The sequence below is a fragment of the Rattus rattus genome, chromosome 18 (genome assembly GCF_011064425.1).
Source record: "Rattus rattus isolate New Zealand chromosome 18, Rrattus_CSIRO_v1, whole genome shotgun sequence".
NCBI classification, from domain to species: Eukaryota; Metazoa; Chordata; class Mammalia; order Rodentia; family Muridae; genus Rattus; species Rattus rattus.
Genome location: NC_046171.1, coordinates 1867556 through 1892953, shown reverse-complemented (window position 1 = coordinate 1892953; position 25398 = coordinate 1867556). Strand labels below are relative to the sequence as shown.

The window sequence follows — 25398 nt, the reverse complement described above, 5'->3', positions numbered from 1 at the left end:
CACTAACAGGCAGGCAACAGCTGCTGCTTCTGGACAGTGGGTGCGGTTGGGAAGGGCTGCCGTGAGCCCCTGCTGCGCTGACTCTCCGCCCTCATGGACTCCTTCCACCACACACAGAATGAACCTTCTGCCCTTAAGCTGGTTTTGTAAGAGTACTGTATCACAGCAACAGGGAGAGGACCTGAGACAGGTGGTGACAGCAGCAGCAGGACAGACGTCCACATCTGTGAGCTTCTTGCTATTCATATGGGTGCAACAGCATCAGAATGTAGCTGGAATACGTTAAACACGCCCATTTTATCACCTAAACCGCCACCAAGAGAGAAAGAGTTAAAGCTGATAGTCAATAATGGAGAGACAAAGAATTACTACTGGTGCTGGTCTTAATATGTTTGGCCCAGGGGAAGAGGTACTGTTGGGAGGTGTGGCCTTGTTGGACAGAGTGAACCACTGTGGGGCGGGGGTTGGAGTTGCTAGTGCTCCAGCTTCCTCCTGGCTGCCTGCAGGAGAGAATCTCCTTCTGCTTCCTTGGGATCAAGAACTTTTGGATCCTTCTCCAGCCCATGCCTGCCTGGATGCTGCCATGCTTCCCGCCATGATAATGACGAACTGAACCTCTGAACCTGTAAGCCAGCCCCAATGAAATGTCCTTTATAAGAGTTGCCTTGGTCAGGGGTTGGGATTTAGCTCAGTGGTAGAGCGCTTGCCCTAGCGAGCGCAAGGCCCTGGGTTGGTCCCCAGCTCCGAAAAAAAAAAAAAAAAAAAAAAAAAAAAAGAGTTGCCTTGGTCATGGCGTGTCTTCGTAGCAGAAAGACCCTAACCAAGACACTACCTATTGACTACTACTAAATTAATCCAGAAGACAGCAGGAATTTAATGGAGTAAGGAGCAAAAGACAGGAAAGGCAGAATATAAGCCAGGCCTACTGACGCAGGCCTATATTACAGATATTTAGAAGGCTGAGACGGGAAGATCACAAGTTCAAGGGCAGCTTGGACAACTTAGTGAGACACTGATTCAAAATTTCAAATGTTTTAAGGATATGAAGATATACAGTGAGTGGCACGGAGCTTGCCTAACATACATAGGATGAAAAAAATATTTAAGTCCCAACTAAAAAACAAGGGACACTTTAAACAGAGGCAGGGTGCTAAGTTGAGCTCCTGCAGGCCGGTGTATTTAAATACTTAGTCATCAGTTGGTGGGACGTTGGGGAAGGATGAGAAGATGTGGCCTTTTAAAGTAGGTGTGTTATAGCTTTGGGGTTTCAAAAGCCCACCCCATTCTCCCCTCTCCCGCCCCCCTGCTTCCCCACCCTCACCCGTGTTCTAACATTCTCTCTCTCCTCTTCTGACTTGCAGATCAGGAGATGAGCTCTTAGCCAAGGCTCCAGGGCCGTGCCTGCCTGCTGCTTCCGTGCTCCCTGTCTGATGATCATGGACTCTAAGACTCTGGGACTGTGATCCCCAAACTCAGAGCTTCTTTTTTAAGATGCCATGGCCATGGGTTTTGTCATGGCCATAGAAAAGTAACTGAGAAGCATGGTGCTCTGGAAGCACGGAGATGGACAGCAGGGATGATGTCCCCCACCAAGCCCAACATCAAAGCAGTCTTCAGAGCGAGAGTTACCATCAGGGGCGTTCATACATGGCAACAGGGTCAACTCATCAAAGGGACACAACAATAGGGAGGGGGTGTCGCTGAACATCAGGAGGGCAGAGCGGACAGAAATAATGGTCCGATGACCTCAACACTCCTTTCTTAGTCATCAGCTGAACAAGTGGAGAGAAAACCAGCCAAGACATACAAAATCCTACAGCCATCATGAACTAACAAGGAAGCACGAACACTCACAAAACCCCCTCCAACAGCAGCAGAGGCCACACACCCACTCCTCTGAGTACACTCGGGACAATTATAGAATGGGCCACACTTTGAACTACAAAACAAGCCTTGACAAATTCAGAAGGACTAGAATCAAACGTAGAATATTCTCTGGCACATTTGCCTCATTTTAGAAATCAGTAACAGAAAGCTAGCCAGAAAACCTCCAAGCATTTGGAGATTAAAGATGCCAATTTAAATTATAGTATATGTCCAAAAAGCCAAAACCAAATAAATGGTGCCCTAATTCCACTAAAGCTAAGAAAAATGCTTATTTCTAATATCTGCTGTGGAATGCTAATATTGCACATTATGCTAAACACATTCATATATGCTGATTAGTCAGGTGTAGTAAATTATTCACAGCTTGATTGCACATCAGGGCCCCTCCGAGGCTGTCCAGATGCAAATGGTGACCTAAGAAAACCACAGTCTCACAGGCCAGAGGCTTCTTCTGCTCAAAGCCTGCTTTGAGTGCTCTCCTCTATGGTCCTGGATGGACTGCTCTACCCTGTGGCTGATGGCTGGGTAGAGTGCACAGTGGAGCAGAGCCTCCCCGCAGGATCTGTGAGTACTGCTGCCGTGTCATGGCCTGGGAAGCGTACATGAGAAGAGGCCAGAGAGTAAGCAACACACAGAAATAGAGCCAAGCAGTCGGGTGTAACCTCCATGGCCATGGTGGGTTCCTGCATGGGGGCATAGCTGAGCAGAAGCAAGGAAAGGCAGAGTTGGGGAGGCACTGTGTGGAGGAAGACTGAAGGAAGGGAACTGAGGACTGGGTGTTTGGGAGTGCTGAGGACGACAGCCATACTTTTAGAGTTCCTCTGCCCCTAGCTCCACGTGCCTTCATTTCAGAGCAACCCTGAGAATGATGGGAGGTCTGATTTCCTCAGGACCAAGAAGATTCCAGATGGAGGTGCTGGTCTAGTTGCTAGCAGCCTTGAAACTCACAAGGGCCAAGATGCCACTGAGCTCCGTGCTCTACAGATCATTTCTGGGAGTGAAGAGCACCCCAGGCAAAGTCTCGTACTGAGATTGTTAAGACAGGGGAGGAGACAACTCGGTGGCCCAGCAGGCACCTGGAGACCTGAGTTTGAGCCTCATAACCCAGAGAGAGGCAGAAAGAGAACTGATTCCTACTGCTGTCCTCTGACTTCCACACGCACTGTGGCACTCACCTTACCCCGCCCACCACACACTGCTATGGGCTCTAAATTCATGACCTCTCCTTCTGTGATCTGCTGTCTGTCATGAGCAGCGTGAGGGAGGCAGGACCTCTCTGGCTCACTGTCTGTGGGCAGAGCTCACAGGGAAGAGGAGACAATGGGCACCCCATTTCCAAGCTTAGGAGACAAGAAAGGTGGAGGCTGCCCACATTTAGTTTAATTCCCTCCAAGTCTCCGTCTAAAAATTCCCTCAGCGTCACGCCCACAGTTTTTGTCTCCTAGATCATTCTAGAACCTGTCAGGTTGATAGTATTAATCATCACAGGGTATCAGATGCCCTGGAACTAGACTTATTGATAGCTATTAGGCACTATATGAATGCTGGGAATTGCAGGCGGGTCCTCTGACAGAGCAGTCAGGGCTCCTAACGTCCCAATCAACTCTCAACCCAGCAAGTATTTTTTTTCTACCCCACTCCCCTTCTCTTTTTCCTTGGTGGTTCTGTATTATAATGCCCTGTTTCATTTTGATCAACTCTTTAGACTGGATACTCTACTGACCAACTTTAAATGTGCTAATTCTTTCTATTCCTCTCAGACCTGTTGTTGGCCCTACCTGGAAACATCTGCTTTTGCTTTTTAACTTCTTAACTGATTCTTTGTGAATTTCACACCATGCACCCCAATCCCACTCATCTCCCCATCCCTTCACATTTGCACTCCACCCTTGCAACTTCCCCCATAAAAGAAAATAAAAAATTAAAATAAAAAAAATCTCACCATAGAAGCTGTGGTGTGTCACAGTATATCACACAGCATACTCTTCTGTCCACACATCTTTACTTGCAAATGTTCACTGCAATGACTCATTGTCTGGTTCAAGGCCTCCGGCTTCTGCCTCTCAGATATGATGTTGCCCTGTGCCATAGAGATCTTGTGACTCTGGACTCATAGGACCAGAGTCTGAGCAGTTCATACATGGCATAGATGTTGGGTGGGCTCAGTCAGAGCCCTAGATCTGGGCCTGGGTGCAAGCTGAATTGGTCAGCGTACCAGCTCTCCCACATCTATGCCACCAGGAGAAGCTCTCCAGAACTGCCAGAGCTGGCTCGCCTAAAGCTGCAGATGGCGAGCGGCAGGGCCAGCTCTCTAACTCTCATGCCCTCGGACCACACAGCCAGGGCCAGCTCTACTGCTAACCAGGCAAGGTGTAGTACCTGCTCTCCTGAGTGCTGCAGCAGATGAAGGACAGGGACAGACAGTTCTTCTGCTCTCATGACCCTGAGGCCAGCACTCCCTCCTGCCAAAGGCAGCTAGGGGTGGGGGAGGAGGTTATCTCTCCCTCACCCATGCCACCTCATGGTAGACAAAGTGTGGGGCCAGTCTCCCACACTCACGCTCTTGAGGCCAGCTCACCAGTGTCCCTGACCCCAGGCCCAGCTCCACTGTGCTACCCAGGCATGATGCAGAGTCCACTCTCCCAAGTGCTGCGGCAGGCAGGGAGTGGGGCCAGCTCTCGTGAGTGCCCCAGCCTGTGACATCAACATGGTTCCAGGTGGTGGCCCAGATCAGGGACATCTGCATGACCTTTGGTGGTAAGGAGACATTCCCCAGACCCCTGCTGCTGCATGGCCACAGACCCAGACATGGCTCTCGGTGGAGCACAGGCAGGGACTTCACCATGGTCTGGGGTAGGAGGGCAGCCCACTCCTGCCATGGCGTCCTCCCCACCCTCACCTCTCCAGTTCCACCCCTGCTCATGGTGCTCAACCGTCCACTCCTCTCTCTCCACAACAGACCTGCGCGTTAGTGGCTCCTGCTGCAGGGGCCTCTGTGTCTGCTGCCCACCTGCCCAACTGCTCCCTTTGGCGTTTACTTCTTCCTTTGTGCTTCTTTCAATTTGCTTCGATTTCTTAAGTTCTTTTTCACAATTCTTGCTACATTCATTTGTTCATTGGAAGGGCACACGACACGATGTGTGTGGACTCACAAGGTTGTCTTCCACTGTGTGGGTCCTGGAGCTTGGCGACAAGTACCTTTGTGCAATGAACCATCTCCTCACCCCGTAAGTTCTTATGACACAAGTTTGGTTCACTCATTTTGTACTTTCTTCTTTTTGATATAAACACTTGAACCTTGTACTAAGTGCTGATTTTAATAAACCTCACTGAATTGGCAGGCAGGGTAAAGGAGCTTGCAGCACAGACCTGAAAACCTGAGCTCCATCCCAAGTGGAAGGAAAACACTGATTCCTGGGGGTGGGGGTGGGTTCTCTGATATGCCATTGTATGTGTGTACACACACACACACACACACACACACACACAGAGAGAGAGAGAGAGAGAGAGAGAGAGAGAGAGAGAGAGAGAGAGAGAGAGAATGAGCTCATCCATTCTGATGTAATCCTCTTATTTAATCCCAAACCATCTGGCTTCCATTATGGCTGCCTCACTCACTTTGTGTCTGCATGAGGCATTTTACTGACTTCCAGCTTCATTCTACTCTACACTAAGAAGGCACTCCATAGATGACTCTGGCTGTCTAACATCTGTGGAACTCCCCTGACGTACAGTCAATAAACTCGCCAATTCTGGTGCGTGACCATGTGTTCAGGAAACACAGACATTCTCTATCTGGACACAGTGTCCTGTCTATTCAGCAGGCAAATTCTTCACATCCCTGCTTCGTCAGTCACTGCCCGTGGAGGGCTGAAAGCTCCCTCACCACTGAGTCACTTCTGACACTTCCCACAGTTTTTCTTGAGACGATATACTATATACTCTCATTCGAGTGTATCACTTGTCACTGTCTCTGACCACTGTCCTGTGTGTCTCGTACCTTCCATCCAAGCCCATACATGTCCCAAAGCACATCCCTTAGACTGTCCTTTGCTCCCAATGGCCTATGGCCGACAGGCTGAAGGGTGTTTTGTTTCGTTTTGTCTAAAATGTTCTTGAAGGCTATTTGGTGGGTGTTATGGTCTGAATCCCCCACAGGCTTACGTGTTCCCAGAAGGTGGTTTCTACAGGGCAGGTGAAGGGGCAGCGAGAATTTTAAGAGTTAGGGCCTATCTGGAGCAAGCTGATCACTGTGAGCGTGTCTTTGACAGACATGTCAAACCCTGGTCCCTTCCTCTCCCTGCCTCCTGTCTGGCATTATGGGAGCTACTCTGCCACCCCTCCCACTCAGGAAGAACTAAAAAACTCTGAAACTATGAGCTTGATAAGTCTTCCTTCACTTTAAGTCATTTACATCTGGCATTCTGGGATATCAAGAAAGGAAACCAACACAAAAGAGAAAGAGAGTGTATAGATCATAATTGGCAGGTAGCTTTTCTCCCAAGAAGAATAACCCTACTGTTCTGAGGGACAACTATCAGTCCACCATATTTCTTTTAAGGCTTTTACCTTTTATTCACCTTCTTCAAAGGTTAACAGGCGGCTTACTTTTTAAAATTGTTTATTTTTATAGTGTGTGTGTGTGTGTGTGTGTGTGTGTGTGTGTGTATGTGTAAACATGTGTGCAGTACATGCAGAAGTCAGAGGAGGATACTGGACATTATAAAAGCCAGAGGCCTGGAGAGTTTGGTATAAGATTGTGACTCCCAGGAGTGCCAGAAGCTACACACACAAAGGCTCGCCAAGGCTGCTTAGACTGAATCGAGTAAGAACAGCCAGGATAGAAATGCCAAAGTGGATAGGGAAAGCCCAAGAGGCTTCAACACCACAAAGGAACTGCAACCAAGGTCAGAAACCAAGTGGTCAGCCCTAAAACCAAGTGAACGTTGTACAGATCGAGCAGGTTGTACCTACTGTGTGTTTAGGAATATATATGTACACATAAATGTGTATAACAACAGTTAATTATTTAAAGGGGGCCTTGAATTTGAAAGAGGACAGGAGGGACAAATGGGAGGTATTAAAATGAAGGAAAGGGAGGGAGGAAATTACAAATTATATTATCATCTCGAAAAATAAAAGATTCTTTTTAATTCTGAAAGGATATTTTAAGAATTCATTAAGGACTTAACTGAAGTAAAAAGTTCTTCTGGAAACATTTTTCTCAATGGTTCTCCAGAGAAATGTAGCCGAAAAGATGTGAGGATGGATGAGTGGCTGGATCAGCAAAAGAACAGCAGGAATTAACAAAACTAACTCTCGAGAATGGTGCACACGGCAATGAAGACTGCACAGCACCAAAGCAGTCAGGAAATGGAGACCCAGGAGAAACAACACACAGCTCCAGGTCAGAAGCCATCAGACTTACAGCCTCGCACAAGCATTTCCAGTGAGGCAGGGAAGGGCCGAACTGCAGCTCGAGCAGCCTTTGTGTCCTGCTCAGGCCCCCATCTGACTGGGCAGAGCTCACTGCACCAGTCAGTCTAGTAATTGCAAAGCTAATCTCCTCTGCAAGCGTCTAACAAGCATGTGGTTACAGTGGCAGGTGGAGTAAGCCTTCGACTCAGCAAGGAAGCAGCCTGGCCACTCATTCTGTTTTTAAAAATTTATTATATATATATATATAAATTTATTCTATATAAGTACACTGTAGCTGTCTTCAGACACACCAGAAGAGGGCATTGGATCCCATTACAGAAGGTTGTGAGCCCCCATGTGATTGCTGGGATTTGAACTCAGGACCTCTGGAAGAGCAGTCAGTGCTCTAACCGCTGAGCCATCTCTCCAGCCCTGGCTATTCATTCATTCTTGAAAGAGACTTTTCCTCCACTACACTCACAGTCACAGAAACATTTTCCTAGTGATCAGAGGTAGGGAACATCTCCACTAAGTACCCTTGGGAGGTCCCTATTAGGTTATTACCAAGATTCAAACTTAGGCTTCCCCCTGTCCTCTAAGCCCTGTCACAGAGTCTGAAGGTCAGGCGTGAGAAAGAAGTTCAGTTATACCGACACTCGCGCCTCTAATCCCAGCACACAGTAACCTGAAGCAGGATCATAAGCAGGAAGCCAAACCAGGGGCAAACAAGACATTCTCAGCTAATCTCTGTCCAGCTTGAGCTTTATTACTTGAGTACAATTCGCCGTTCTAGTTCAAAGAAGCATTCTTAACACAAGTTTTCTCTCTCAGTCCTTGGTTCCTGGAAGAAAGCTGGCCAGTGATCTGTCCCTCCTACTCCTGGCTCCCAACTCAAGGCCTGAGAGATGGACAAGACCTGCGGGGATTCCCCACATGAGAGGATGGTGGCTCACACGGGGAAGAAGTGGCAGTTGCTGTGCTAATCCTAGGTGTGTTCTGAAAGCGGTCATCAGTCTTCCGGAACAGACTGGATCTTGGTGTGACAGAGGAAAGGAATCAGGAGCTGCTGGGGAGTTTTGAACGGCTGGGAAGCTGGGAAGGAAAGTTCGATTCACTGAGACTGGCAGACTGTGGTTAGGGCTGGTGTGGGAAGACTGAAGCTTGGTGCAAACATTGGCTGTGAATGTCTATTCGCTGTGCCTGTGGACTCAGCACACAGAGCCGGCTCTGAGTCTGGAGCTCTGGAGGAAGTCTGAGCTGAAGAGGTCTGTAGAGCTCGCCATGCTTCAGATCAGTGGGAAGCACGTTCATGTAAGACGGGTGTGAGTGCTTTGCGCACCTCAGCAGTGGATCCAGGGCCGGCAGCACGGCGGCCACAGAGGGATTCTAACACTAGTCTGCTGCACTGCGGTTACATAACATGTGGTCACCACCCCAACACACTGTCCGCATCAGTTATTTGCTATAGTTCCGTGCCAGGTCTGTGGCTTAAGAGGAATGTGAAGAATCTGGGCCCAGCCTGGGAAAAAGGCAGCCATGGAGATGAACAAATGCAAGAAAATGAGATCCAGCAGAGGTCAGAAGGAATGAGATGGGCTTACCAGATAGGCGCAGCAGCAAGTGGTCCTGTTCTCTGAAGCACAGGGTCTGAAAACTCAGAAGCAATGGCTTAGGTCAAGCAAAGAAAAAGGCAGCAAGCTTCCCTTGAAGCCCAAGATCCTTAGATCAGCAATGAAAGGGAGAGCTGACACCTTCTGTATTAAGTGCCAGACCCTGGGGTGGATTCCCACAGGACAGATCAGAGAAGTGAGTTCAACAGATTAGATCAGTTTACCAGAAAGAAAGCTTCGATTCCCACCTCCATGTGGTGAGTCAAAGGCTGTGCTCTTTAAAGCCATCAAGCCCCCTGACAGGGGTTATATGATGAAGCAGAAACTGATTTCTGAGAGTTAGCAAGACCCTGGCTTGAGAGCTTTCAGAAAGTATTAGAGATTCTGAGCAAACCTGACTACATCTCACCAAGTGGATCTCCCTATGACAGAAGAGGGCAGGCACAGTCTTCAAATCCTTCCCCAGCCTGAGGTCAGAAGGCGGGGTCCTGGGAGCGGGAGCACAGGCAGCCAAGCACGAGCACCACAGTTTCCCAAGCAGCCGAAGCTCCTGTTTCCCCACCTCACCATAAAATGTTTCGTCAGCTTTCTAAACTTCAGGGCAGTGCTGGGGAAGCAGCTCAGGAGCAGACTTTCTGAGCTGGCCAGGAGCCCCGGGTGCTGTACCACAACCACCACCACCACCACCACCACCACCACCACCACCACCACCACCACCACCACCACCACCACCACCACCAGCAGCAACAATGACAAACCTTAAAACACATTAAATTCTAAAACAGTAAAGCCGGAGCAACATAAACAGAGCATATGTAACTCAGTGGTTAAGCATCTGGGACTTGAATCCAGTTTTGGTTTGACTTTACAAGGAATGAGTCTAAAGTTAACAAATGAGATAAGCTTTCAATAGATCTCAAGGTTTGGGCTACGCTTGCTATGTTCAAAGAGCCCTGAAGTGTCTTTAAGGACAAGAAAGCTTGGGAAGTCAAACAGCCCTATAAGCAAAGAGGTATTTAGGATCCCTTAGGAGAGCAGGTGTGTGGTGTTGAGCACCTTTAATCCCAGCACTCAGGAGGCAGAGGCAGGCAGATTTCTGTGAGTTTAAGGCCAACCTGGTTAGAAGGTGAGTTCTAGGACAGCCAAAGCTATCACACAAAGAAACCTTGTCTTGAAACACGCACTCGTGAGCAACCCCCCCCCAGTCCCACCACACACACAAAGATTCCTTAGAAACCACCCCATTGAGTTTGTGACACAAAATCAAGGCAAGAGTCTACCCATATCAGAGCACACCCAATGGCCGTATAAACTAACTTGAAGCACTGAGGTTCTCATCCCACAGGTGCTTCTGGACTAGTGCAGCTAGGGCCTCCAAGAACGCTTAGCCTAGGCTCTTCCTTCATGAGCGAGCAAATGCCTGACAAAGGCTGTTCGAGGGCCACTATGGCAGGGGGGATAAGCAGAGACAGGCACGCTGTTTAAAAGCAAACGTCTCGGCAAAACCAATTCTGATGGCTTGGAGGTTTATGGCTCTGACCAGTGCCGGCACAGCAGCTTGTGTGGGGGACAGGGCCTACAACAGGCATTCAGGGTTCAAACCCAGCTCTGTTGCCACACAACTGCTAATGCCCAGCATGGCACTCGGCCTCCTCATCTGAGAGCAGGCAGGAATGCCTGACCTCACAGGACACTGACAACAATAAACCACAGGACATATGTGGTCATGAGAGTAGCAGGGCTGTCGGGGGTCCCTCTTCCTCTTCAATTATCTAGGCTAGTACTGAGGACCTGCACACCAACATGAAGTCCAAAAATCACCTGATTCTGTGATGCATCTTCAAAATTAAAAAGAAAATAAAGGCTGCTTAGTTGAGTATCAGTCCTGGGGCAGGTGGTTTTACTTAAAGCCCACTCAACCAACCCTCAGGGTGGAAAGGCTAGAATGCCACCCTACGAGTGGGTTGTCAAGCTACACGCTACATTTTAAAGACTGCTAACAGAAGATCCACTCCTGTCTGAGACAAAACTTCTTACTCCTAAGTGCAGCCGGAGTGCCCATGCCTGTGCTGGTTTAAGACCCAGTGCACAGATTACGCACATGACATAAACTGCCTCTCAGCACAGGGGTCCCCAAGCCCAGAGACGCCACATCTCCTCACATGGGTGGTAGTGTGCCTGGCCTGTGCCCTTCATTCCAAACACTTCCTGTTGTGGAGAGAGGGAAGAGGTCTGTGTCCACCCAAGAGTGTTCACGCTATACGTGCCTCAAAAGGCAGCCAGAAGCCACGGAGGCCTGTCCACCCTGTCCCTAGACACACACACAGGGAACACCCACATACGTGGGCCTTGGCCTAGAACTCACTATTGGTAACGTGTAGATTCTCCCCTAAAGGACCTACTGAGTCAGCCCCTTCTAAGAGTTGGTATTAAGTGACAAGTTATTAAATGGCAAATCCATGTCAGAGGACTTAGAAACAGTCAAAACAACTTGGGAAAGAGTATAGCTGGAGGATTTATGTACTTAAGGTGACACCACAATCAAGATTCGAAGCACATTCAAACATGTTTAACACTTAGGTCTCGAACCCAGGTCAAATGGCTAAGATGCCTAGTCAACATATCAAATCAGACTCTGGCCACCAGGTTTCCCAGCATCCCTCAGTCCCTGCGGTTACAGGGTCCTGGCTGGCATACCGAATCCCCTGCCTTAATATTCTCCAGCCCAAGGACTGGGCTGAGTTGCCCTTCCCCAAGGTGCTCTTCCCTATATAATCCAGCCACTTTGGCTATATTGGTCCTATTTTTACCCTTTTTCCTTTCTGTTTGGCCTCTTGGTCTCCTGAATCTCCTCCCTTTCTTCTCCTCACAACGGCCCGGCTCAGGGTTGTATTTACTCTGGACTCTCCCAACGTCTCCGTCTCTAGCTACTATGCTCTCCCTCATATGTACAATAAACCTCCTCCTCCACCGTACTAAGGGTGGTCAGGTCCTCCTTTCTTCATCCAACACCATTAGTAATAATGGAACAGTGGGGAGCCAAGGCATCCCATCTGGAATACCTAGACCTAAATGGAACAAGCAGACCAAGGACAGGAAGACAAACGGCTGGTACTGTGTTCTCTGCTGGAGATGTGCACGGCAGAGCAGCTGGCGGTGTGAAACCATGAACGTGCATCTTCCATGTGACCCAGCCATTCTGCGCCTAGGAGATACCCAGGAGAAATGCCAGCACATCCTCATGCAAAGACCTGCACAGGCCACTCCAGCATCTGTGTCTGTAACGTGTCGAAGCTGTAAACAACCCAAAAGGTTCATGTGCATAACGGAGCAGTGGGTAAGGAGGCAGTGCACGAGTAAGACACAACCACTGTAAAAACAGAAACCGAAGGACAGTGTCGAAGACAGGTGAACAGCCCTGTGGAAGGTGAGGGGCAGGTGGGAGGGAGGGGACGTGCCGTGGGCAGTGATGCCTGGGACCTTGACTATGGTAATGATCTTAAAGGTAGATATTTATATGCAAATAATCAGTTTCCCATTTAAGATATATGCAGTTATTGGATCTCAATAAAACTATTAGAAAAAAAGTACATCCAGGGCAACTAAAGCTCAAAAACAGATTAATGTGAGTTATGAAAAAGGAAAAATGCATTTTTACCACTTGAATATGGATGATATGTGTACTTTTTAGGCTTTACAGTTATGGTGAAACTGGGACATGACTTTAGGTAAAGATAAACAAGAAGGGAGCAGTGAGTTACGTTTTATTTACAGCCCTGAAGTTCCAGCCACATGGGTCTTCGCACGTCTCCCATCCCACTCTGTCTGGACTCCTCCCATGTCCACCTCCTATCTGCTCCTCTGCCTCAGAGAAGGAGCAGTTGGTGCCGTTTCATCAAGTCATCTTCGTGTCAAAGATCACGACTAAACTAAAAACGTAATTTAAGAAAAATGACTATGAAGCACTGACATACCAAATGGCTTTCTGAAGTGGGGAGTCATCGGGGGAGGAGCAGGACAGCCATTGACAAGCCAGTGTCTCAGAGAACCCAATGATGTTGCCACTATGAAAGAGCGTTCCTCTTCCATCCCTAGAAGCCAGCCCAACACAGAGAAACTGTCACTTGCCAAGCTGTCCGGTAGTTCGTTTTCAAAGAGTAGACATCCTACAGCAATGGTCCCACTTGCTAACACACCAACGCCTCCCTCCTCCAGCTGTGGAGGAGAACACATGGCCACACAAGAACACAGCAGATACTCCTTACCACTTAGAAGCCACCACAGCAAGGGGATAAATCCAGGACTCTCGCTGATGTACTTCAAGCCTTTTGAATTGATGCTCACATTGTACAGGGACATCAGCATTAGACTGAAATGCAAAAGAATACAGTGTTGATATGCGGGGCTATCCACATTGTTCTCACCTCAAATTCATCTCCTAGACATTTTTACATCGCAGATGTCCGAGGATGGCATCTGGGTAGAACATTACAAAGTGGAAGACGTGTCTAATGGTCTTCCTCTACAGAAAGCCGTAAGATACCGGGAAGCTCTAGCAGTAGCTCTGTGACATCACCTTCTGTGTACTGAACCTCAGGCAGAGAGTCTCATGGGAAACCTCACAACCCAGTGTCTCTGCCCTTGAAGTACCGAGCGGGCATTTATATTCAGGCAGCCCTCAGTTTATAAGAATACTGAGTTCTTGAGGTTCAGTGAAGCCATCTACAATCTAATCACAGGTTTTATCCAAAGACTGCATGGTGACCTGGATGGGAATGGTTCACAGGTTCACGTTTGAATGCCTGGTCCCAGTCAGTGGAACAATCTGGGAAGAATTAGGAGGGATGGCCTTGTTGGAGGAAGTTCTCACTGGGGGTAGGCTCTGCAGTTTCCAAAGACTTGTGCCATTCCCAGTGTGCTGTCTACTCCCTGTTTTGGGGGTGAGATGTAGTTCTCAGCTGAGGCGACACTGCCATGCCTGCCTGCCTGCTGCCATGCTCCCCACCTTGATGGTGGTGGACTCTCATCCCCCTGGGACCACAACTCAAGCTCCTTTTATAAGCTGCCTTGGTCGTGTGTTTTATCAAAGCAAAAGACAGTAACTAAGGCAGAGGGTGACACTGTAGTAGACTAACCGCAGTGCCGGACTTGACCATGTAGGTCAGAGGATATGGGAGGTTTGAAGTTCTGGAATAGAAAAATGGCTGGCTATCGTAAGCAGAGCGTAACGGGCCATGCTAGCAGGAACTGGAAGCCAGGGCCGAGTGCGCACGGACTGTGGCGGTCAGGCAGAAGAGGCTTCGGAGGGAACACTGTCAGCAGCTAGGCTACAGACCGATCTGCTACTTGGAGCAAGAGCGTGGCTCTCCTTCTAAGAGCCCAGCTGAAGCTAAACTGAAAAGTAAGTAACTTCTTTAGTAGTGGAGATTTCAAGGCCTCTGTCTTCTCTGTCTTCTGCTTCTCAGTAATCAACTATGCAGGTCTACAGTGGGGAAAAAATCAAGCATTGCAAAGAGAAATACAAAATGCATAGATGGAAGAAAAATGAGAAAACTGTTGGAGCCAAAGCTTGTGTTGAAAGCGATGAGAAGATTAAGACGGCTGAGTCACACTGGAATAAAGGGAGGGATGTCCTCAGGGCAAGACTCCACTCAGATAAGCTTCTAACTTCTGAAAGGAGAGGGCCTAAGGAATTTTCTCCTCCTGAGAAGCTATGGCAAATCAAAGCTGCTGCAAATGTGATTCTAGAGGACAGGGGTCACCCACACTGGTCGTCACATTTGGCAGTGTCACCTATGTGGTGTCATGAGGGGCACACCAGTACAGGGATCATGAAATCTCCCTTTGTGGTTATAGACTGCTGCTTAGGTCAAGCATGTGTCAGGAGACTCCTGCATGGAGGCCCTCAAAGGCCACCATGTGAAACTATAAAAGTGAATTCTGGATTGCAGTGGAGGTCCCAAGATACGGAGATGTCCGAGCCATGAGGATCTGCCAAGAAGAGCTGCAGACAGGGAATGAACCAGCCCACGAGCAAGAAGTGGGTTACAGGCGGCCAGGCTGGCAGGAAGAGAGACATCTAACTAAGCTTTGGCATTCGATATGGAGCTGCAGGGTTTGAAGTGTGCCCTGCTGGCTCTCAGTTCTTCTTCGGCCCAGCATTTCCTAACTAGGCCCCTACTCCTCCATTCTGGGGTGGTAATGTATATTCTGTGCCACTGTATGTTATTATAAGCATATAATTTGCTTTTTGACTTTACAGAGGTTATAGTTAAGAGGCTGCCTTGAATCTCAGAAGAGATTTTGAACTTTGGACTTTTAAACAATGTTCGACTAAGACTTTTAGGGACTTTTGAAGGTGGGTAAATGCCTTTTGTATTATGATATGGCTTGGGCCTGTGGGAGCCAGAGAATGGAATGCACTTGTTTGAATGAGAATAGCTCATAGGCTCACATGTTTGAATACTTGGTCCCCGATATGGGATGAAACGGTTTGGGATGGATTAGGAAGCGTGGCCTTGTTGGAGGAAGTATGTCACTGGTGTGGGCTTTGAGGTTTCAAAGGATCCTTAGTGTGTTCCTGCTTCCTGTTTGTGGATTAAGATGAGCCTCTCAGATGAGGCTCCATCACCAGGCCTGCTGGTCTGTTTCCCTGTCCCCTGCAGTGGTGGACCTTTATCCTGCTGGAACCAAGGCCCAAATAATCCCTTCCTTTTAAAAGTTGCCTTGGTCATGGTGTTTTAGTAACACGACAGAAAGGTAACTAAGACAGTATGTGACATGTGGCATCATCCAGGCCAGGCCAGACGGTGTAATGCATAGCCTGAAGATCCCAATATATCACACCTCATTTCTGAACAATCAACAAGAAAATGGCCACAGCAAAATGGATATTATGCACTATTCTGAACAACTGGCAAGTCAAGTGTCCATAGAAGCTATAAACGATAGCCCTTTAGTTTCCCAGATTCTTCATATTGCTGAGTAATAAAACAGGTCAGACACATGTTTGGAGATGGCTCCCTAGATAAAAGTACTTGTCATACAAGTACCAGGAACTCGGTTCAAATCCCCAGAACTTACAGAAAGGTAGGTGTGGAGCATATTGATAACCTCAGTGCTCCTGCAGCAGTATGGGAAGTGAAGGCAAGAGAATCAATCCCTGGAAGCTCCTACGCCAGCTAACCTGGAAACCACAGCAGCAAACATGGGACCCGTCTCAAAAAGATAGAAGGGAAGGCTGGACACCTGAGGTTATCCCATGACCTCTACATGTGTGCCATGGCATGTACATGCTCACATTCACATACCTGCACAGGATCTGTGGCATGTACAGATACCATAGAAACACACGCAGAGTAGTTAACAGTGGAAGTGTAATTCAGTGGTAGAGCACTTTCTAGCACGCCAAGGCCTCCTGGGTGCGGGAACTATCTTGTAATTTTATGTATAGCATCTTGACACAGGCACATTTGCATCCATAGGAACTTAAGCGCTGCACAGCCTATTTCTTTTTGCCCAAATTCTTTAATGACAAGACTTCATGTTTAAATTGCCAATGAGCTTGCAAGGAATTAAAGGAGCGTCTCTTTGATCCAGGCCAAAGCAGGAGGCAAGTACAGACCATGACAGGCTCCAGAAGCTGAGAGCTTCCCTTACAGCGCCTTCATATGGAACGACAGAGAGCCCCAGGCAGACACAGATGCAGTCAGACCCTGCTGAGAGCAGATAAGAACAAATGTTAAAGCTGGCCTGAACTCATACTGTCAACAAGCCTTAAACACTCACGAACCAATGACAATATACAGTCAGCCAGAATGGGACAGTCCCCAGTCCTCCTGGATAGTAAAGATCTACCCGGTCTTCCAAGATGCACAGATACAGCCCTAACAAATATGAGCTTGCACCAGACTGCTGGATAGCACATGAAAAACCAAGACTGAACAAGTCACAGCCAGCATAAGAACAGTAGCAGAGCCAGAACCAAACAGCTTTCAGGCATTACAGACAGGTATCAACCCCAGAACAGAAAACAGATATGCTGACTAGGTAGAAAAAACTTTGTTGTTATCTCTTGGTTTTAGTTTTGATCTGTCCTGTTTTGTTTTGGTTTTTTTTTTTTTTTTTAAAAACAGAGTCTCACTATGTAGTTCTGGGTAGCTTGGAACTAGAAACACAAACCAGGCTAACTTTGAACTCACGAGAGGTCAGCCTGCCTCTGCTTCCTGAGTGCTTTGATGAAAGGTGTGCACCACTAACATCCAGCAGTAAAAATTAAGAGGAACTAGAACATGACCAAGAAGTTAGGGGCACTATTATGAATCGGCAGGCAAAGCAAAGCAAGTCGAGCCTAGGTCAGGGAGATGTCTCAGTCGGTTATGTGCTTGCTATAAAATATGAGAACCCAAGCTCAATGCCAAGCACTCAGAAAAATATAACCTAACCATGAAGGGCAGCTGAGGAAGACAGTCAACATCAATGCCTGCTCCCTACATGTATATGAGTACACACAAACAGGTACACACGCATAATGAAAAATCTCCTTAGCAAACCTTATAAAACTGTTATAGGCATATTATTTTTCACAACCTACTTTAATAAGGTTCAACCTCCCCTCTAGCCTGCCACTCGCCAGAGGTAATGGAAAAGAAAGGCTATTAGGATACAGGGAAGCGGGCCTGTTTAGAAATAGTTCTTTGGGGTTTCCCAATCTTCACTGTTCTCAGTCCGGTCCACTAGCAAACACCAAACACGATCAGCAGCTGCAGTCCAGTCCACTCGGCAGACATCACACTCGAATCAGCAAGGACAGTTCAATCCAGAAGAAACCAGAAGGACTCAGCCCAAGTCCACAAAAGTGGCAAGCAGCCCTGGGAATCTTACGAGAAGTTCTTGGTGAGTTTCTGTGAAGTCACCACAAGTGAAGCCCAGCAACGCAATGGAAGGTAAACTAATCCATACGTGCGCTCACTGAAAACCAGCAAGGTAGAGTAAAGCAAACCAATGCTGTCTGGTGGGGTCATATCTATATTCCTTCGAAGCATCACGTGTCCGTTCACATGTCTGCGATAGCAAATCATCCTTTCACCTGTCTGCCCAGCAAAACATCATTATACCCTAACTGAATATCCAAAGAAACCAGAAATTTCCACTTTAAACTATGAATACTAGAGAGATGGTTCAGTAGTTAAGAACACTGGCTGCTCTTATGGAAGACCTGGTTTAGTTCCCGGCACTCATGTAAAATGGCTTACCATCACAAGGGATCCAATACTCTCTTCTGAGCTCCACAGACACCTCATGTGCACATGTCTACCACAGACACATAACTTTTTAAATAAAAAATAAAGGGGTTGGGGATTTAGCTCAGTGGTAGAGCACTTGCCTAGCAAGCACAAGGCCCTGGGTTCGGTCCCCAGCTCCGAACAAAAAGAAAAGAAAAAAAAAAATCCTAAAAAAATCAACAAACTGTAAAAAGTTCTAGGAGGTGGATCCATGCAAAAGGAAAAACATAAACAAAGCAAAGCAAAACAAAACAAAAAGATAAATGAGCGTAGCTAGAGAAAGACCAACTGCCTTCCTATTAGTACCCCATGAAAAGAGCAACACACACACACACACACACACACACACACACACACACACACACACACGAAAAAAGTGTTTCAAAAAAGTAAGACTGACACTTTTCAAGAAATGAGGAAATAGCCTTCAGATGAGAACAAATACAGATAGATATACACGCATCACAATCCGACCACAGTACAGAGCCAGAGAGTTCCAAAGTGCCAGGGTAAAGGACTCTGTCCACAGAAGACATCCTAAAGCTGGACCTCAGCATCAAAGACAAAAGCCAAGGCTGGGGAGATGGCTCAACTGGTAAAGCACTTACTGTGCAAGCCAAAGGCCTGTGTGTGGATCTCTATGCTCCATATACAGCTAGACACGGTAGTATGTGGGTACTGTGCAGCATTTTACCAAGTCTACCTTCCAACTTGGAAGGAAGCTTCTTAAGACACAGCATACAGATCAAGAAACAGAGCAGAAGCAGATAAATCTCTCTGAACTTTTTAAAAGCCATAGGATGTAAAGGAAAGGGAGGTGATAGGGCACTCTAGAACATGATGTTCACAAGAAGGTGAAAAGGCAGGGTGTTTGGGGAGTACTGGGTAAAACACTCTATCCTGCAGAGAAGCCTAGTAAGACAGGAAGCAAATAATTCAAAAGAGCTTCAGGAAGTCCCCAGAACTGGCCAGATTCACTAGGCCCAGTTCTTCCCCAAGAACCAGCCCAGCCACCTGGAAGGAGCAAGAACGGTCAAACTGTAGAAGAAATTAAAAGTGGCTGAACGGCCTGGAAGAGGCTCAGCCAACCAAGCAACCCGGAAAGGGCACTCTCCCCCTCCGAGTGCCACTGAGCAGTGCACTGTCACACATGGTGGAGTGGCTCTGGTGATACGACTTTGCATCATTTCTGCTCCTGTAAGTAACCCACATTCCTGTAAGCACCCTCAATAAAACTCACTGGTTCTTCAAGCTGAACTTGGATGGGATCTGCACTTTGGTCTGCAGTGGGCTCCCTGTGCAACAGCAAACCTGTAATCCCACCGTCCGTACAGGGGGATGAGAGGCAGACACAAGAGAGTCTCTCAATGCATGGGCCAGGCTCACACACATCAGAAGGATCTCACACAAGGCAGAAGACAAGGATAACACTCGGGGCCTCTACATGTGTACTATAGTGTGCTTGCCTACATCCACACACATGAACATGCACATACACTGTACACACACACATTATAAACAAAGGTTTTTTTAAAGACAGATGCCAGAGGGCAGGCAACGTGTGCTTTTCAAGGGAACTGAAAAATCGCTGTAACCTCAGAATTAAAATCCCATCAAAAAATATTTCCAGCAAATAATACAAAAGAAATCTCAAGAGAATTGTCCCCAAAACAAACCTAAACTACAAAAACTTAAAAGAAGAATTTCAAAATAAAAGAAAATGACCTCAGAAGAAAGTTCTGAGCTACAAGAAACAGGAAAGGGAACCACAGGACAGAAATGCAAACAGAGAAGGAAACACTGGGAAAGGCAATAATAACAATGTTTAACACTGTGGCTAATACATTTCCAACAAAGCAGGGACACAGTCTCCAAACACATGTGAACTGGGAGGTAAGAACTGAGTCATTCTGAGGCCCTTCTGCTCAGAAGAGAAAGGCATTCATTACTTTCAAGTAGACACCAAATATATCCAAGCGTGCTCTGAAGGGAAGGTAGCCACTGAGTAGAGGTCAAGTTTTAATACCCTGGGGAGGAAAGTAAACTCAGAGAAGAAAGGCAGCCGAGGAGCAGCATAAGAAACAGGAAAGGAGGAAGGAATAGAAATACAGAGGGGAAAATACCAAATAATCCACATAAAGACAAAACGATGGAGTGAAGCCGAGGATTTCAGTAGCTGGAAATGTTAGTAGGGAGGACCATCTTGCCAAGAGGCAGATTGCTAGACGGGTTTACATCACAACCACAGAACACACCTAAACCCAAAGGTCATACAACAGATGAGCCCAAAGGAACATCAGAAGACACATCAAGCAAATGCTGACAGAGAGGGAACACTGAGGACGACTGCAGTGCCAACCACCCAGGTCCTCAGGAAGTCACCCCTCTACCGGGGCAGGCATCTAGACTTGCGACTCAAAGATACTTTGCAACAGATAAAGGCACTTGCTGGCAAATCTGACGACCTGAGTTCAATCCTAGGGACCCACACTATAGAAGGAGAGCATGAACTCTCTGAAGTTGTCCTCTGATATCTATCTGATCTTCACATGCATGCAAGGGCACACATGTACATACATGTACAACATAAACACCAACTGTAACTACAGTGTTTAAGTATGCACAGCGTTAAGAGTCCATCAACAAAACTACAAAGCAGCTAGTGCACAGCAGCAGCTCTCACAGTACGGAGTACGCCACACGGATTCTCTGAGTCACCACGCAATTAGGTTTAAAACAAGCTTTAATCGCTCTGAAACAGGATCTGACTACATAGCCAGGACTTTTATCCTCCTGTTTCACACTGACTTAAAATTATTTTTTAAAGTAAGTTTTAAAACTCCAAGCAGTATTTGGAAAATAGAAACAATGTCTCCAGTCTGGAGAGATCCCACAGCCCTTAGGCGCACTTGCTGCTCTTCAGAGAAGGAGTTCAGTCCCCAGTACCACTTGGGGCCAGTCTCATCCACATGGACTCCAGGGGATCTCACACCACCCACACTCGAGTGCACATATTCATACGCTCATAATTTAAAAACAACCTTCTCCTCCCAGCTACGAAGAATGTCTCTATTAAAATAAGCCAAGTAACTAACTAGAAATTGTAAAGCCCAACCAACTCCAGTTTTGAAGTTCCAGGCGCTAAACTCCAATTCCAGGAGGAAAACCAAAGTCCACTTGAGCAAACATCCTATGGCAACCCCCTCCCCTAACAACAGCCAGTCAGGCTGTAAGAGAGGGGTCAAGGTACATATAAATAACCTAAGACATACTGCAGAAAAGAGATAACCCAGCCATCCTGTGTCAGGTAGCTTTGCACCCATGTTTGCTTCCTACAGATTATGCCAAAAATGCAGTTTTTAAAATGTTAACTTGTTGACCCATATGGAAACTCCCCAAGTTTGCTGTAACTACAATAAATACCTACACTCCTAGACTTGAGGTTCTCACTTCTGACCCTCTGTGACAGTGTCCATGAGAGTCCTTGCTCTACAGCTCTAAAGACCCTTGTGTTTGCATTGGAATTGGCTCCTATGTGGTCTTTGGGGTCCCTGCAACTTGGGCCATTACAGGAGTAGTCAGACAACAGTTAGAACTGAACTATAATGAATACATAGCATAAAACTTTAAGGTGAAAGTAATGGAACACGCACACACACACATACACACACGCACGCACGCACACAGAGTTTTAGGGGAAGTTGAAACTTACTGAGCAGCAGTGATGATAGCCCAGACTGCCTGGCAACAGCCCTCTTACTTGTAGTAAACAGAAATTCTCCCTCTTAAGAGGATCTGTGAGCAACACCGCTTCCACGGAGAGAGACAAGGAGGGCGGCTTTCACACAGCCCACACAGCATGAGTGAGGAGACAGAGCCTGGATCTCCCAGACTGTAGGCAAAGGAGGAAGAGGCTCCAGTTAGAAGCGCCCAGTGCCCAGACAGAGCCCTGAGTGCCCAGCCGGCCAGAATCACCTGAGTGTCTGAGGCGGACACTGAGCCACCAGAGTAAGTGCTGCAAACTGAGGATGAGGCACAACCAGAGCCCTGGTAAGACAAGCACCGATTCTCTTCAGGAAAATACCCAGAGCTTAGAGGCCCAGAACACACATTCTGCAATGGCCAAAAGACAGACTAGCAGGGACAGTCAATGTGTGGAGAGCTAAGTAGTTCCTTTGGGCACAAATTTGAAGAATTTCCTAAATGCTCTATGGCCATACTTTTTATATAATAATATACAAATTCTTTAAAGGCTGTAAGTTCATAAATAAAGGTGAAATGGGTAACAGCCCCATGCTGGGATGTATGGCAGCCTGGAGCGGGAAGCAACCAGAGCAGTGATGCAGTGTATTTGCAGGGACTAATTAAGGAAACGATGGCACATGTGTGCACAGCACAGACAACACCCACTGCTGTCTTCTGTTGGGAGGCTGGTTCCCCGAGACTTCAGTCTGAGAAAGGCAGGCTCTTCGTTTTGTCTTTACCCCACCATAAACTACCAACTGGCTATAGAAGGAGTCACACCAGCAATTGAGAACTTCAACTGGGCACAACACGCACACACACACAAAATCCCCCTTCCTCCATATTTCCATGACAATTTTCAAAGCCACAGCAATGCCAGAAAGACAAAAGGCACCAGCACTTTCCAAAGCAGTGTCTTAGTTAGGTTTTCTATTGTTGCCATAAAACATCACAGCCAAAGCAACTTGGGGAGGAAATGGCTTTTGTTTACAACTCTTAGGTCACACTCTGTTGCTGAGGGAAGTCAGGGCAGGAACTCAAAGAAGGCAGGGACCTACAGGCAGCAGCTGATGCCAGGACTATTAAGGAGTGCCACTTTCCTGGCTTGATCAGCCTGGCTTCCTATAGTTTTCAGGATCATCAGCCTAGGGGTGGCACTGCCCACAGAGATGCCCCCACATCAATCCTCAGTCAAAATAATTCCCCACAGGCTTGCTCACAGTAACCTGCGGAGGTTTAAACCAGCTTTTCAATTGAGGTTCCCTCTTCCCAGATGACTCCAACCTGTGTCAAGTTGACATAAAACTACCAGGAAGGCAGGGATTCTCAGTCCTCTGAGCTCCCAAAGGGCTGTGAGCCATCTGAGTCTCATTAGCAGTCTCACAAGGATTACAAAGTCGCACCCTAACAAACTGTGTGGTAGGCCTTAGGGCTGTTCACATGTAGTGCCCCCAGAGAAGTCAGCCCTGAGGCTGGCTTTCCTGGAGTCTCTACCCAGTGCCTCCAGAAGGGAAAGCCTTTACTTCAAATCACAAACACACAAGTCCTCCACCTTAAACTATGCTCCATAGCTGCTTTTATGAAGGTCATAAGAGCAGGACGGAGTAACAGCAAGAGCCCCGTGTGACCCACTAAGCCCAAAACACCTCACAAATACTTTTACAGAAAGTTGCCAACTTCTGTTTTACAGCATGATAATAAACCAGCCAATGTTCTCTAGACCTCAAAAAGCAAAACTACCATATGAGGATAACCACGGTTCAGGGAAACCTGGGCAAAGTGTCCTGGTGATTTAGCACTGTCATATAACCTTAAAATGGTAAAATTTACTCATATTGTTAGTATTCTGTCTAAGCTCTGCCCCACAGTTACCTGGCAACATTCAGATTTGCCTGACACTATAAACGGGGCTATTAGCTCCTCCCCACTCTCTTGTTCTCTTGCTCTTTCTTCCTTCCTTCCTTTCTTTCTTTCTTTCTTTCTTCCTTTCTCTCTTTCTTCCTCCCTTTCTTTCTTTCTTTCTTCCTTTCTCTCTCTCTTTCTTTCTTTCTTTCTTTCTTTCTTTCTTTCTTTCATGTAAATGAGTACACTGTCACTGTCTTCAGACACACCAGAAGAGGGTATCAGATCCCCATTACAGATGGTTGTGAGCCACCGTGTGGTTGCTGGGAATGAACTCAGGACCTCTGGAAGAGCGATCTGTGCTCTAACCACTGAGCCATCTCTCCAGCCCCCACTCTTGGTCTCTTGCTTTTGCCTTCCTGCCTCCACTCTTTCCCCATTCCCTTCCCCCCACCTCTCTTTCCACGTGCTCATGGCTCATGCACATGTGCTCCACTTCCTTCCTCGCTCTCTCTCTCTCTCTCTCTCTCTCCCTCTCTCTCTCTCTCTTCTCTCTCTGCCTTGCTCTGCCCCTCTTAACTCCCCTCCCCATGCCCTGAATAAACTCTATTCTACACTATACCATTGTGTAGCTGGTCCCTTGGGGTCGGGGAGGGAAGATGCCCCATGAGCCCGTTGAGGCACCCCCTTGCCCCATATTCCACCACACCTCCACAGAACATATTTCCCTCTCTTTATCTTTTTATAAACACATCACATATATCAGTAACTGTCTTTAAATTTTCATATCTGTCCCCAGAGCAGTTGTCCTTAAGAAGCTAAAATGGAACCAATGCAATTTTGAGAGACCTGAGCCATGTCACTACCAGGGTTCATGTCACAGAAGCCAGAGACCTCTAGGTCATGAAAGAGTTACCACACCAACCCAGAAGACTCTTGTTTCTTGTGCAAATGATTGCTCCATATGACATTTCTATTCCAACAAAAACTATTTGTGAATGATGTATCAAGTTTCTGATTGACACACGGCCGGGTATCTGCTCCCCTGATCCTGTTAAACACAGCTGACATTAAGAACACAAGGACTAAAGGCAAGACAGAAAACAAACATGCGGCAAGGCCTGTCCACTGTTAACTCTGTGCCCTTAGAGTGCTTAGCTATCAACTGGATTCCTTAGTAAAACAAACCTTCTGTACAGAAGTGTTCTGATACACCATGATGTTTAAAAGAAAAAAGTTGTTTTAAACGGGAGGGATGAGCTTGGACAGTCACCCAGGCACTTCTGCTTAATGAAATGGAAGACGCCTGAGACAGGACAGAAAGCACTCCCTTGCTCTTGACCAACTGTGCCTGCAGGTGAGTCACGTGAGGTGAAAGTGATGCAAATGAACCACCTTCCTGCTCCATACCAAGGAGCTACAGTGAACCGACAGTACCACAGACAGACACAGACACTGGAACCCAGTCATCCTCAGCCAGCTGGCCCAACAACCAAGTCAGCACCACACCAATTCCAAGGCACAGAAACTAATTCCTCATCGAGGACAGCTTGTAAGTGGAGAGAGAACTGGTTAAGCTGTGTAATCTAGCCAGGGTGATGGAGACAGGACCT

General features: G+C 47.3%; 1 protein-coding gene across 1 annotated transcript in view; it reads right to left on the bottom strand.

Moving 5' to 3' along the window:
* Hsf2bp (heat shock transcription factor 2 binding protein) overlaps positions 1–25398 on the bottom strand; it is an 82180-nt gene that overhangs the window by 22649 nt on the left and 34133 nt on the right. The window contains exon 7 of the mRNA XM_032888695.1: positions 13181–13284. Within this exon, the coding sequence (XP_032744586.1) occupies positions 13181–13284 (104 nt within the window). The remainder of the gene's footprint in view (positions 1–13180; positions 13285–25398) is intronic.